Source organism: Carassius gibelio, chromosome B21, assembly GCF_023724105.1.
Source record: "Carassius gibelio isolate Cgi1373 ecotype wild population from Czech Republic chromosome B21, carGib1.2-hapl.c, whole genome shotgun sequence".
NCBI classification, from domain to species: Eukaryota; Metazoa; Chordata; class Actinopteri; order Cypriniformes; family Cyprinidae; genus Carassius; species Carassius gibelio.
Window position 1 is genome coordinate 17841872 of NC_068416.1, and position 13930 is coordinate 17855801.

The window sequence follows — 13930 nt, forward strand, 5'->3', positions numbered from 1 at the left end:
CTTACTGAAGTGAAAGTGTTGACTGGCGTCACTATCTCGCAAACGCGCCAGCGGAACTCAACTAAATTCGGGGGATCCTTTCCACTGATGGCAGATGGACTATTTCTGACAATGCTTTCAATACTTTTCTGGACCTTGACAGTGTATTTTTCTTGGCAGTCTATGGGACAGTCACAAGCCTCCCGGTTTTCATCCAAAAATATCTTAAATTGTGTTCCAAAGATGAATGAAGCTTTTACGGGTTTGGAAACGACATGGGGCTATGTGATTAATGACAAAAATTTTCATTTTGGGGGAAATATCCCTTTAAGAACCAACCTGCCTGTTCCATCTAGAGTTTCATGACAGAACTAGGGATTTTTCTATTGCGGTGTTGCAATTTCAATTTGTCTATGTTGGTCTTAAATAACTGATGTAGTTCAAAACAATTGAAACACTTAAGTTATTTTATTATGACTCGTGTCCTACAAACTCAAATTACAATATTGTTATATTTTATGTGAATGCTGTTTGGTGAACAGTAGAACTAAAGTACCATACAACAAAAATTGGGGTGGATAAATGTTTTTGAAAGAAGTCTCTGATGCTTACCATGGTTGCTATTTGATCAAAAATAAAATCAGCAATACTGTGAAATATTAATACAATTTAGAATAAGTTTTTCTCTATAAATTTAATTTTCAAAGTAATGATGCAAAGCTGCATTTTCAGTAGCCATTACTCCAGTTTTAAGTGTCACATGGTCCCTTTGTACAGTATATGCTGGTTTGGTGCTCAAGAATCACACTTATGTTGAAAACTGTTGTGCAGCTTAATATTTTAGCAAAAAACATTATCGTCCAGGATTCTTGGATTAATAGAAGACTAGCATTTATTAAATAGAAAATTATTTTGAAAAATTTATATATATATATATATATATATATAAAATCTTGTTTAAAAACATTATTGCTGAATTAAAATATTCAATTATATAAAAAAAAATCTTACTGATCTCGAACTTTTAAATGGTAGTCTGCTTTCTTTTATTGTTATATATTTGGAATTTTCCCTCATTTGCATAATAGTTCATGCTGGTTTAATCATGCTGTAAATCAGAATCAGGTTATAAGCATCACTCCTATTACCTCCATTCTGCACACTGTTGTCTAGTGTGCTGTTATTGTCTGCTTCAGAACGTGTTGGTGTGTGTGCTGTGCCATCTGAGGGGTAGCTTACAGACTGCCACCCCCTGACGCGGCTTTCCTGCTCCTGCAGAGAGGGACTGGCCCCAGGGGAGGAGGCAGAGCCAGTGCCCATGTGCTGGCGGGAGCTCGGCAGGCGTCTTACACACGACTCTCTGACTTCCTGACTCTTGGACATCCATCTCTCCTCCTCCTCCTCCTCCCTCCCTCTCTCTTACTCGGTCTTTCTCTCTCATTCTCTTTTAATTCCTTATTTTCTCTTCTGCGTCAATGTGCATCTTGAGAAATAAAACACACACACACACACACACACACACTCACAAAGAGATGACAAGTTTTAATGAGAAGACTGGGGAATCGGGCATTAATCGTGTATTAGGATTGCTGAGATGTATGATCATATCCAGGACTAATATTGAGGAATGAAACCGAGGTGGACGTCAGCACAGAACGGTGATGTAATTAGGAGAGTCTGAGGGGCTCTACCCAGCATGCTTTGCAGTCAGGCCTTCTGCAGTCCTCATGAATATTGAAGAGGAAGTGCTGGGCACTGCAATGTGATGTGACTGAGAAGATCTGCAGCTTCTGTAAGAGGACAGAGATAAAGAGAGAATGAAATGCAGTTACATGACAGAAGGCACAGTGTGTTTAAAGGAAAATAGAAATAAAACGGAGGGAGGAGTGATCTGCTGAATGGATCGATGGGATGGGAATACAACTGATTGATTTTAATTTTGTATTATTAAACAGATACTTGCTAGAAATTGCAACTGTAAAAATCCTTGCTAGCAAGCTAATGGTCAGACCACAATGCAAAATTATTTTCAGTCATTCATAATGTTTCGTATTTTGTATGCAGGGGTGCACATAAGTGGTGCGCAAGTGAGACCAAAATAATAAATGTGCTTTGTAAATATGTCCAGAACGCTCATTTGCATACTGACATGGCTGACAGCTGTTAATGCACAATTTTAGATCTACTGACTGTTATACTGTATAAGATTTCCATTCAAATTGAAAGCATAAATCTAAGCTACTGCACTGTGCTTATATAAATTAAATATATAAATTAAATGTAATAATATAAAAAATAAAAAATGTATTATATTATACTGAGCATCTTAACATATCATTATTCATTATAAATATATATATATATATATATATATATATATATATATATATATATATATATATATAGCCATAAGAAATTAATATATTAGTAAATACCAGACATATTGGGGACTATTAAATTACAATTAGGAATGACTGAATTCAAATAATTTCGCAGTGTGGTTGAACATTAGCTTGCTGATATTGGGACATGCGTTTTCTCACTCCAAGTCTCGAAATGGACAACCAGATCATCTTTTAATGGTACAGTTAGTGCAGGGTGGCCATTCGTGCCATTTTCACAGGACACGTCCTGGCCAGGATTTTTTCTGGTTTTAGCTTTGTTTGCGCTGCACAGACCAATGGCTTCTTGTGCTTTTGAATCGCTCTCACATTACTTTGATGTCACACACCGATCAGTCAGCTCAATGCTGCTCTCCAGTCCGACACTAAAATGTACACTTATTTGCATCGCTTTGACCGTTTTCTGTAGATCCCACCTTCTCACGCACCACGATTGGTCGATTTACGTACAAAGTCTGCAGGTTAATTGGTCAAATGATCATTACCATCATTAAGTATGTAAACAGGAAACTAAAGCCAAAACCTGGATATTTTAGGCAATGTAGAAATCCTGGCCAGGATGTGTCCTGCAAAAATGGCACGAATGGTCACAATACGTTAGTGCAGTCTGTTCCAATTCCAATTAACTGGAATTGAGATCTGTTTCCTAGCTTCTCTTTGTGTTAGTAATTTAAGGAGAGACCGAGACTGGAGATAAATCTAAGATAAAGTCTGTTTTGTTTCTAATGGATTGCAGACACCGCAGCCTGACGTACACATCAATATTTCATTTGTTCTGTTTTAGCACCGGTGTAAAAGAAAACAGGAAGTTGCTTCCACTGATGCCAGCTATCAGTACTTCCTAAAGGGTTTCATTTCCTTACATCCTGAGTGAGAATACGAGGTTATAAATGCATACTCTGTCTGTTTAGTCTTGATTTCAATGGATGAATAGTTGATTTTGAATATTCTACACACATTGTGATTCTTAAATAATTCATGAATGAATGCACAAATGATTGTTTTGTTTTCGACACTTGAAAGCAGCTCTTGATGCAGTAATTTATACAAGATGCTGAGGCTACACAAGAGTGCGTTCCAAGAAATAACACATGAATAAGCACATGAAACATGAATACAAACAATTATGAACACCGTCTATCGATATTTGATCATCTCCCACTTAAGTGTAGCTTCTGGTCTGTTTATTGATTTAGCATTCTCCAGGTCACGACCGGATCTGTTTGGCTGCCAGTGTTTTCAAGGAAAGTGCCATGTATGAAAGGCAAAAAACACAGCCATGGTTATACAAAAGGATGTGTTGTGATAAACAAGCTGCATGCCAGTGTTAATGTGTACAGTGTATCGTCCAAAGTATGATTGCCACAATACCAAAATTGTATAAGCAACACAAAAGCTAAGATGATGTTGTATAGAATTTTATTTAAACAACTAATAACGATGGTGTTCCATGGAAGAATTTTACAAGCTACATTTGAACGATGTGAAATGAGTAAATGATGAGAAAAATGTTCATTTGAACAACACCTTTAATGTTAAAATACTGTAATTCCAAGCATTTTTTTCTTTTAGGCTATGCCCTATGGCCTGTTATGCACTTTTAGCTCAATCATAGTCATGCCTTCCGATAATAATAGTGTGCAGTAATTATAGATCTTTATTTATAGATCTGCAGAATGCCGTGACCTTCTAAGGATTCTTTTATGAGGATATGTTCTTCTGCTTCCTGTCACTGCATGGATCCAGTGGCTGCTGCACTGGCACTGCCTGACCATTTAATCAAACTGAAGATATTGAGCTGTAACATTTCCTATGTGTTCATTTAAGTGTGTGTGAGAGGCACAGCTGCATGTGTGTGTTATAAATGGCTACCCTAGCACCACTATCTAGGTTTCTCTTTCTGTAGAAGTGGGTCTCAAAGCAAACCCTGGAGGGTTCATTACTGCGATTCATCATTATTGGCCTACTGGTGTCGAGCTACAAATGACGTCTTCGTTATCGCTATTTTTAGCAAGTGTGTAAAGGTGTGTGTGAAGCCGGACAGGTTGTTGAATGTGGCTGTGACCCTTTTCTATTCACCGGTTATATATCCCTCATAATTACAATGGCAGATGATGTCATCACTTAACTTTCCGAACTGCATGTTAATCTGTATCTGCACTCATGATACATTAGGGATTATGCAAAAGTAATTAATTGACTTCTATTGCACTTTACATAAATGAGAAGCGTGATGTTATGCTGACAGTTGCCGAGAGGAACTCAATTCCCTTGGTGCACTCTATATACTTGTGTCTGGGTTTGTGTCACAGTAGAGTCATAAACAGTCTGGATTTCCTCTTTGGAGGTTTTGACATGGCATAGTGTATAATTTGCTTTGTCATATTGATATTTGTTTAAATTTTAAATAAATTTAGCCAGTTCCACTGTGTTGTGCCTCGTAACAGTGAATATATGTATGGTCACATTATCAAAATTTTGGTTAAATTTTGTGTGCAAATAAGTTCCATTGGAATTCATAGTAAAAAAAAAAAAAAAAAAAAACTACATTACCCAAGATTCAGTACAGTTGCAAAACACACCAAATAAGCTCCGCCCACTCCCATGAAGCACCACAAATGACATATGCATATTGCTTCTATAGATATAATCAACAACTTTAAATGAGTAGTTGTTAATTTCACCATCATTTATAATTCAATTATGTCGTTTGCAGTGCTTCATGGAATTGTAGTTCTTTCTTTTACTAAAACCAGGCTTTCGAAACCAGTTACAAATACAACAAATGCTTTCAGAACCAAAGGCACTAAAAGTGGACATGCACTAATGCGATGTATTCTGCTCGAAATCTCCATTGAAAATGAAAGGTCTCTGGATGCTTTGATTGAAATGAGGAAGTTGTAAGACAAAATAAGAGTTTCCATTCAAAATTCCATTCGATGTTTTCCATTCAAGTGTGTCCATTCATGTTGTTTTGAGGTACTGATGGCCGCATACTATCTTTTGTGAAAGCCCTGCTTAGACTTCCTTCATATATTTTAAAAAGCTTACTCCTGTCTCTCTCTCATATGCTGTTTATTATTATTTTGTTGACTGGTGTTTGGCGCTAATGAATGAAACGGTCAGACTGACTCACAGATCACAGATTAAATGATGAATAGTGCTAAAGTAATCAACCCACTTTGCTTTAATTTAACAAAATAAACACTTAACCTGGACTGGCTAAAAAGAGCAGCCTTGTGATTTTGAAACCTTTTTCTTGTATAATAGTAAGCATAAAGCTACATATTTGATGTGTCAGAGCAATGGTAAAGAAGTAGCCTGAACATGCACAACATAAAGGACCCGTTTAAATCCAGACTGTGGAATTTTCTATTCCTGTATCCTCATCCTCTTACGGCTTCTTTCTATTTTCATACGAGGTTAAAAAAAAACATACTACATTTTAAATAAGTCTCGTATACTCACCAAGACTGCATTTGTTTGATCAAAAATACAGTAGGCTATATATATACATTGTGAAACAGCATTACAATTCAGAATTATTTAAATGATATTAAATTATATTAAAATGTAATTTATAACTGTGATGATAAAGCTGAATTTTCAGCAGTCATTACTCCAGTCTCCAGGGTCACCTGATGCTTCAGAAATCATACTAATATGCTGATTTTCTGCTCAAAAGAAACGTTTATTATGATCACTGTTGAGAACAGTCATGCTGCTAATGTTTCTGTGAATAATATGAAGCATTTTTTCAGGATTCCTAAAAAAAGATCAATAGAATGTTTAAAAGAAAAGCGTTTCTTTCAATATTCAGTCTTTCATAATGTCTACTGTGTACAAACATAAACAGGGCTATAAAGTATTTAGGTTTATTTGAACAGAAATCCAGAACAATTTAAGTCAATGAATTTATTTTGCTGTCTGCATCTTCATGTGCTCAGAGTCAGCGTGGTCCCTGCATCAATAGATGCCACATATGTAGGCTTTTGTGAATCTTGAAAATGATGTCATCGCTCTCCTAGCAACTGCCTAGCAACCAGTCTCGGAGTGCACCCAGAGCTGGAATCCCTTTAATGTAACTCGGTTTCTGCAGTCATCCTCTCAAGACTGAAAGGAAAAATGTGACGTTGTCGAGCAATTCTCCTTCTTACTCCTCGAAAATGTCAACAGTGGTGCTTTTTGTTAGCACACTTGTAAACTGCTTTTAAAAAGACTGGAGGCATTTAAGCAGACTGCGTTTATACACATTTTTACGTGCTCATATTTGTAGTTTAAAATGCATAAACATGCATTTTCAGTGTTATCACCTGCCCATATGTGTTGATGCGTCTCATGTGTGTATTAACACGCTCTGTCTTTGTGGTATTGATGTCTTCTAGGCTCATGTGGTTCAGCGCTGGCTTGAGCATCAGGACAGTAGTTTGAGTGGAGAGGGTTCGTCGGAGGCTCAAGGTGGAAAATGGCACTTTGGTGGAAGAGTAAATATCTTAGTACTGCCTCTCAACACTTTACCTCCCTTTCCTGACAAATCGTGTGTGTGTGTGTTGTTGTGGCCTCTTAATCGTTTCTGTCTGTGGTACTCTTGTGGTTGTTGTGGATCTGGTGGCAGGTCTTGTGTTTGAATGTCGTGATGTGGCTAAAAACTTCAGTTAGCCTCGCTAGTGTTCCTGTAGTGTTTCTTCATCATTCACTCATTCTTAATGGCTTTTACTGTGTTTTATGTGCGTGGCTTTATTCATATTCCTAACATGAGATTCTGTGTGTGTTTTTGTGTGTTTATCAGATGGTTTATGTGGTAAAAGCTCACTCAGGGATTGTCTCCGGCTGTGGCTTCTAATTGCTGATATCTGTCAGAATGTCACTTAGATTATCAGCAGATGTACTGAAGAGATTACAAAGGGATAATATAGACTATATAAAACAATTCAAACGAGCGCAAGGCAGTATACACAAACGCATGCACGGATGTATGAACTGATGTACAAATTTTGTTTAAAGACAAAGCGCTGACAAATTTGCAACCTGCTGTTCACTGCATTTGTGCAGCCACTTGAATTTAATATGTGATAAATGAAAAATCAGTGGACAAAAATGTTATTAGAATAATAATAAAAATAAATAACATAGTTATATTCCAATAAAACATTGGGGGTCTGTAATATTCTTTTTTTTAATGAAACATTTGAAATTAAGTTATTACATTTAATAAAAAAAGCAATCATTTTTAGTTAGCAAGGATGTATTAAATAAAAAAAGTGATATATTTAGCTTTGCATCACAGGAATAAATTACATTTTAAAATATATTAAAATACAAATCTTAAATATATACATATATATATTTGTGTGTCTGTTTAATGTATAGATTCTATTATACAATCATATATAAACACTGGCCATCATCTGAGTAACTACATTGTTATTTCGCTTACCATTTGTCACCAGGTACTAAAAATACTTTCACATTGTCAAGCTTGAAGAAGGCTTTGTCATGATCGGGGGGTACTGTGCCAATTTCATGCTGATAACAATTTGGTGGCAAGCCCATGACAAGATCAGCCAGCCTGTCCTTTTCAGTACCTCAGAGACAAGTCAATCCATCAGAATTATGTTTAAGGTGGACATTCATTTTTTCAGGAAGATAATGACCTAAAACACTTCCCAAAGTTATCAAAAGAGTTAACTTTGTTTTCTGAGTGTTAACCAAAGACTGTATAAAAACTGGTGTCAACTCAATACCATTAGACAACACAGAATATATTAGTAACACACTCTAAATCCATGAGAACACGTTCTGGAAATTACTAGAAAATCATAAAGGGCAGGCAATTTCTAACTCAAATGTATTAACCGAATGATGATGCTAACTTATCTGTGTTTGTTTTTTGTGCGAAAGAGAAGAAAACTTCCAGTATCAGTCTGATTAAAGAAAAATTCAGTGGGCTGATTGTGGATAATGATTGATAAAGAATGACTGTTCAAAAAGTAAAAAATGATGTTTGTACCAAAATGAAACTAAGTTAAATCCTAAAGTGATTCAGCAGTTCCTTTAAGTAAGATACGATGGCGCACACACTATTACTGCACAGTCATGTTGATGGATGCATTCTGCTATGCTGTCACCTGAGGACTGAGCAAATGAGGATTCAGAATGACTTCTTTCACCTCACTCAGTATTCCATCCACATCTTCCATTAAGTGGAGGGTGGGCTGTCAATCATCCCCACTGAATAACAGAGCAGAGACAATCCCGGGAGTATCTGACAAATCAATTCAAGGACTCAATATAACTGTGACCACATCAGAGCAAACTGCATTAGTCATCGCATGGAAAACCGCAAAATATCACTCATGGATTTTTTAATACTGAGCAGCAGCAGGAATGAAGAATTCTGGGTAGGGAGCCGAAGGTGCAAAATTAACAGGGCGATATAGAAACATGTTTTTGAAATATTGCAGTGCATATGGGAATCAGAAAAGCTCTCTGTTCTGGACCCGTTAGCATGAACGCTACAGGAGGGAGAGAGAAAGACGAAAGAGAAAGAGGAACAGTAGGTATGGAGGATGTTAGCTATTCCACTGAGAAAAGAACAGCTGAGATCAAGAGGAACATTCTGCAGACAGACAGACAAAGAGAGAGACAGGCACAGATGATAGATCATAAAACAACAAAGACCTTAGACTAACAGGGAACATTAATATAGATGTATGAGAAGAAAGAGTTCTGCACAGCTCCTAAATCATATTTTAAAATGTGATAAATATATAATTGTAAATATTATATATATATATATATTAGGGGTGTAACGATACGCGTATTCGTATTGAACCGTTCGGTACGACGCTTTCGGTTCGGTACGCGGTACGCATTATGTATACCGAACGGTTCGTTGGAGTAATTAATTATATTTGAAAAAAAAAAAAAAAGAGAGAGAGAGAGAAATATAATGATATGCGTTCAACAAGGTAGCCCAATAACCCAAACAACGTAACAGGCAACGCCCCTGACACTCCCGAAGAAGAAAAAAACACCATCTTATATGTTTATGTTAGGCTACTCAGCAGGCGCTCGCTCACTCAGTACGCGCTGAAGGCTCGTTGCAAAATAGCCAATGCGTTTAACAGACTAGAAATGAGAAGATCCTCCAATAACCAACAGGTCTGGTGTTTGGGTGCACTTTGGATTCCCTTTAAGCTATAATGGTGATGGCAAGAGAGTGGTGGATAAAAAAACAACGGTATGTCGCATCTGCAGCGGGAATTAAAAAAAAAAAAAAAACACCAGCGGGGATATATGCGTCAGTACTATCTGGGAAAAGACGAAAAAAAGGAGAAACATGCACGCAGCAAACTATCCCTGCAGCATTTAGAAACTATAGCTTACAGGGAATCCAACCCAAACACCAGACCTGTTGGTTATTTTAGGATCTTATATTTCTGGTCTGTTAAAGACATTCGACATTTTGCAACGAGCCTTCAGCGCGTGCTGAGTGAGCGAGCGCCTTAGGGGCCGTTCACATATCGTGCCTAAAAACGCATGGAAAACGCTAAGCGCGTCTTTCTCCTCCTTTCCAAAGCGCTTGGGCAGAAGCGCTCATGAGGCGTCTGTCTTTGCTAAGCAACAATGACGTGCTCTCTCCATGAGACGCGGAAATTTCAGCGAAGGATAAATGGATTTGCAGCTCTAAAAATCGCTTGCAGTAGCTCTGCTACTAAATTTATTTCAAAATTGCAATCCATATACAACTATGATCAGCTGATCCTTCATCTTGGCTGAGCTCTCAACGTTGTTACGGGAAAGGATGAAGCTGATTGGTTAGTTCTTGTCACATGACCCGCGGTGCGCTTGCGGCATTCTGAAAAGTTGAGATGTTTTTACATTTTGCTGTATCTAAAACGTATCGAACCGAACCGAACCGAACCGTGACATCAGTGTATCGTATCGAACCGAACCGTGAATTTTGTGAACCGTTACACCCCTAATATATATATATATATATATATATATATATATATGTATATATATATATATATATATATATATATATATATATTTATATATATATATATATATATATATATATATATATTTTTTTTTTTTTTTTTTTTTTTTTTTTTTTTTATTATATTCATTTTTAGTGTTTAGTGATATTTAAAGCCAGATTCTTGAGCCATTACGATCATTAAATGGAGTTGTAAAATGATGTGACAAACAGCAAGGTATGGTGACCCATACTCAGAAGTAATGCGCTTTCACATAGATGCCTTCTGCCATTGGTCAAGTACCAGATAGTTCCGCCCACAAACTCACACCTCACACCATTGGTTGAGCCAGTGTTGCTATTTTGGGCTGGTCGCGATGCTCTAATTTTTTTATACAATTGTCAAGAAAATCTACTTTCAGTGCAATGATTGTACTTTGTTTAAACAAAATTAGCAAGTTACAAAGAATATATATATATTTTAAATTACGCACTTCAGCTTTGAAGCAAATGCAGATTTGTCTTTAGGGGAAAAACCAGCCCTGTATATAACCTCACATTCCATAACTTTTTGAAAATGAGAGAAAAACGGATTCAGTAACTGATGGGTTGTTGTTATTTGGCCCCTGAGCCGGCTGAAACCAGATCTTCTCATCTTATCTCTGGGCGTGCACAACACAGATTGAATTCATAATTAGAGCTGTAAGCCTGTATCACTGATGTTTTATTAAGTGCTAAACATCCAAAAGGCCTTGTGCAAAAAACAAACAAACTGTAATTTAACAACCCATTTGTCCATTAAGATTTGGATTTAGTTTTCATTTCCTATTCTCTCTATCTATTACAGGCAGATACGTCAACCAGTTTCCTCCGTGCTGCTCGCTCAGGTAATCTGGAAAAGGCTCTGGACCATATCAAAAACGGAATAAACATCAACACAGCCAATCAGGTGAGACAGAAATCCATTCTGCAATGTCATCAAGCATGTAAGTATATTTGTTTGTGTGAGTAGTATGTTTAAAATGATACAGATATGAATCATACCACAAATGTAAAATATTAAATATGTGAGAATTTTCAGACACAGTATTGAGACTCATCTTCTGAAAGGAAATTTCACTGTTTCTCTTTTGAGTTAATCTTACTGTACTGTTCTAGCACTGAAATTCTAAATGTTAACTACTATTTTTACACAATTTGCACAGTTATAAGTAGTCATGATTTTGTTTGTGTGTGTGTCTATGCAGGAATTGTGCACTTAAAAAATGTAATATATGTAGGTCAAATTAACCCCTAGCACAATAGAATAACACATCAATAATGGAAATAATTAAAACTCTTAAGGTATTTTAGATATTTTTAAGTATCTGGCAAGCTACTATAGAGGTTCTATTTCTTACATTAATCAAAGTGTGGATTTAAAGCAAAATGCAATTGTGGGTCCCCTATTTGACCCCTAACACAGAAGTTATACCCAGTTTTTGAATACAAGAGAAGGGTTAAATTACTCTGAGCACTTTAACAGCTGCATGGCAATGCCAGTCTCACATCCATGCCTTGAAATCCCAAAGTAACTTTGAAGCCCATTAATAGTATGGCCTAAATTCAGAAATTGCTATTTAGAGCTATAAATTCATCATCTTGCAGATTAGGATCCACATCTTTGTGTGTGTTTGTTTGCCTGTGCTAGTGTCTGTATTAACCCCCCTATGTTCTTGTGGTTGGACAGTACAGCTGTGTTTACAGTGTCAATGCAGAACTGTGTTCAATGCCCTAATCAGAAAATTGCCGTAATTAATCACGCCAGCACGTCTTCCTCCTCTAACCCCCTCACCGGTCATGCTTTTGCACCCACTTGCATCATAACAGTCTGTGTTACTTTCTTTAAAGGAACACTCCACTTTTTTAGAAAATAGATCATTTTCCAACTCCCCTAGAGTTAAACAGTTGTGTTTTACCATTTTAGAAATCCATTCAGCTGATCTCCGGGTCTGGCGTTAGCACTTTTAGCTGTAGCTAAGCATACATCATTGAATCTGATTAGACCATTAGCATATCACTCAAAAATGGCCAAAGAGTCTCTATATTTTTCTTATTTAAAACTTGACTCTTCTGTAGTTTCATCATATACAGTACTAAGACCATTGAAAATGAAAATTTGTGATTTTCTAAGCCGATATGGCTAGGAACTATGCACTTATTCTGGCGTAATAATCAAGGAACTTTGCTGCCATACCATAGATGCAGCAGGCGCAGTGTTATTATGCAGTGTCTGAAAATAGTCCCCAGCTAGTTTGTGTAGTTGCAGAGTTGCTAGGCACTATTTTTAAAATGAGCCTATTTTTTTTTAAGTGGAGTGTCCCTTTAAATAGCATATTGTGATATTTGCTAAAGAGCTATGTCTGGTTCTCAGAGTCGGGTTAGTGAATGGACCAGAGCGGCTGGCTGACTTCCCGCATTGAAAAGCTCTGAAAATGAACGCCCACTCTGTATGCTCGCAGCACACACACACACACACACACACACTCACATCGACTACTACATCACCTTATAACATCATTCACAGACAGGATTCCATTGGGAACCTGCCAGGGTCTCCGATATGCAACCTAGACTACATTTCCATACGTCTTAAAGGTTTTTTATAGTTACGTGTTTGGATAAACTGAAGTTATTTTTCTCATGTGTGATGCTGATATTACAGCGCCGCAACACATTGTGTGAGGAGCTTAGACCGGTTTGGACAGTGAGACAGATTAAGCCTTCAGCTTGGGTGATTTGGGTCTAGAGAAAATCAGAGAATCCGCAAAACCGTAGTTTAAAGCTCGTAGCATGTGCTTAATATTTACCTCAACTCTAAGCAGGTAATTGTTAATAAGATTTTTAGACTATTGATGATCTTGTCCTAGAGTGTATTTTGCCTTTATTTTACAGGTGACTACCTAACGGCTGTAAATACTGCTAATGTTGAAGAGCCTTTTCATCTGTTAAGATCTAATGATGATATAGCTAAAAATAACCCATGAATCAGATACAAATGTTAATATGGATAAAAGCCATTTGCAAAAGGATGTGCAAGAACTAAAGCACAGTGAACAGTGAAAATTAATTCATTATTCACTGACAATCTTGACATTCATTCTAGAATATGAATCGTGTGGACCACTTTTATGATGCTTTTGTGTAAAAAAAAAAGAAAATACAAAGAATGTATTTAATGCACTGTAAGTGGATTTGGATAATAGTGTCTATCAAATGAATATAAATTGCAATGATTTTTGAAAGCTTTTCATGATCAGAATTTCTTTAGAATGGCCTCTTTTGTCTTTCATGGAAAGAAAGTTATATTGGTTTTCACCTTTTTTGTCTGAAATATAAGCTCTACTGTTAAAAAGTTTAAGGTAGGTAAGAATTTTTACAATTTTTATTTTAATTGGTTATTTACCAATGCTGCATGTATTTGATCCAAAATACAGTAAAAACTGATTCTTTTTTTAATTATTACAAATTTATTTAAAATGTATTTTAAAATTATTTATTTTAATAATTCATTTCATTGTTT

The 13930-nt window shown here is 36.4% G+C and overlaps 1 protein-coding gene across 5 annotated transcripts in view; it reads left to right on the top strand.

The window, feature by feature from the left end:
• Positions 1–13930, top strand: part of LOC127986644 (ankyrin-1) — a 74232-nt gene that overhangs the window by 23122 nt on the left and 37180 nt on the right. For 4 of the 5 annotated variants that reach the window (XM_052588961.1, XM_052588958.1, XM_052588960.1 and 1 more), the window contains exon 2: positions 11216–11317. In XM_052588961.1, coding sequence (XP_052444921.1) covers positions 11216–11317 — 102 coding nt within the window. Of the gene's footprint in view, positions 1–6779; positions 6866–11215; positions 11318–13930 lie in introns of those variants that run through there. The other variant, XM_052588962.1, reaches the window with a different exon arrangement.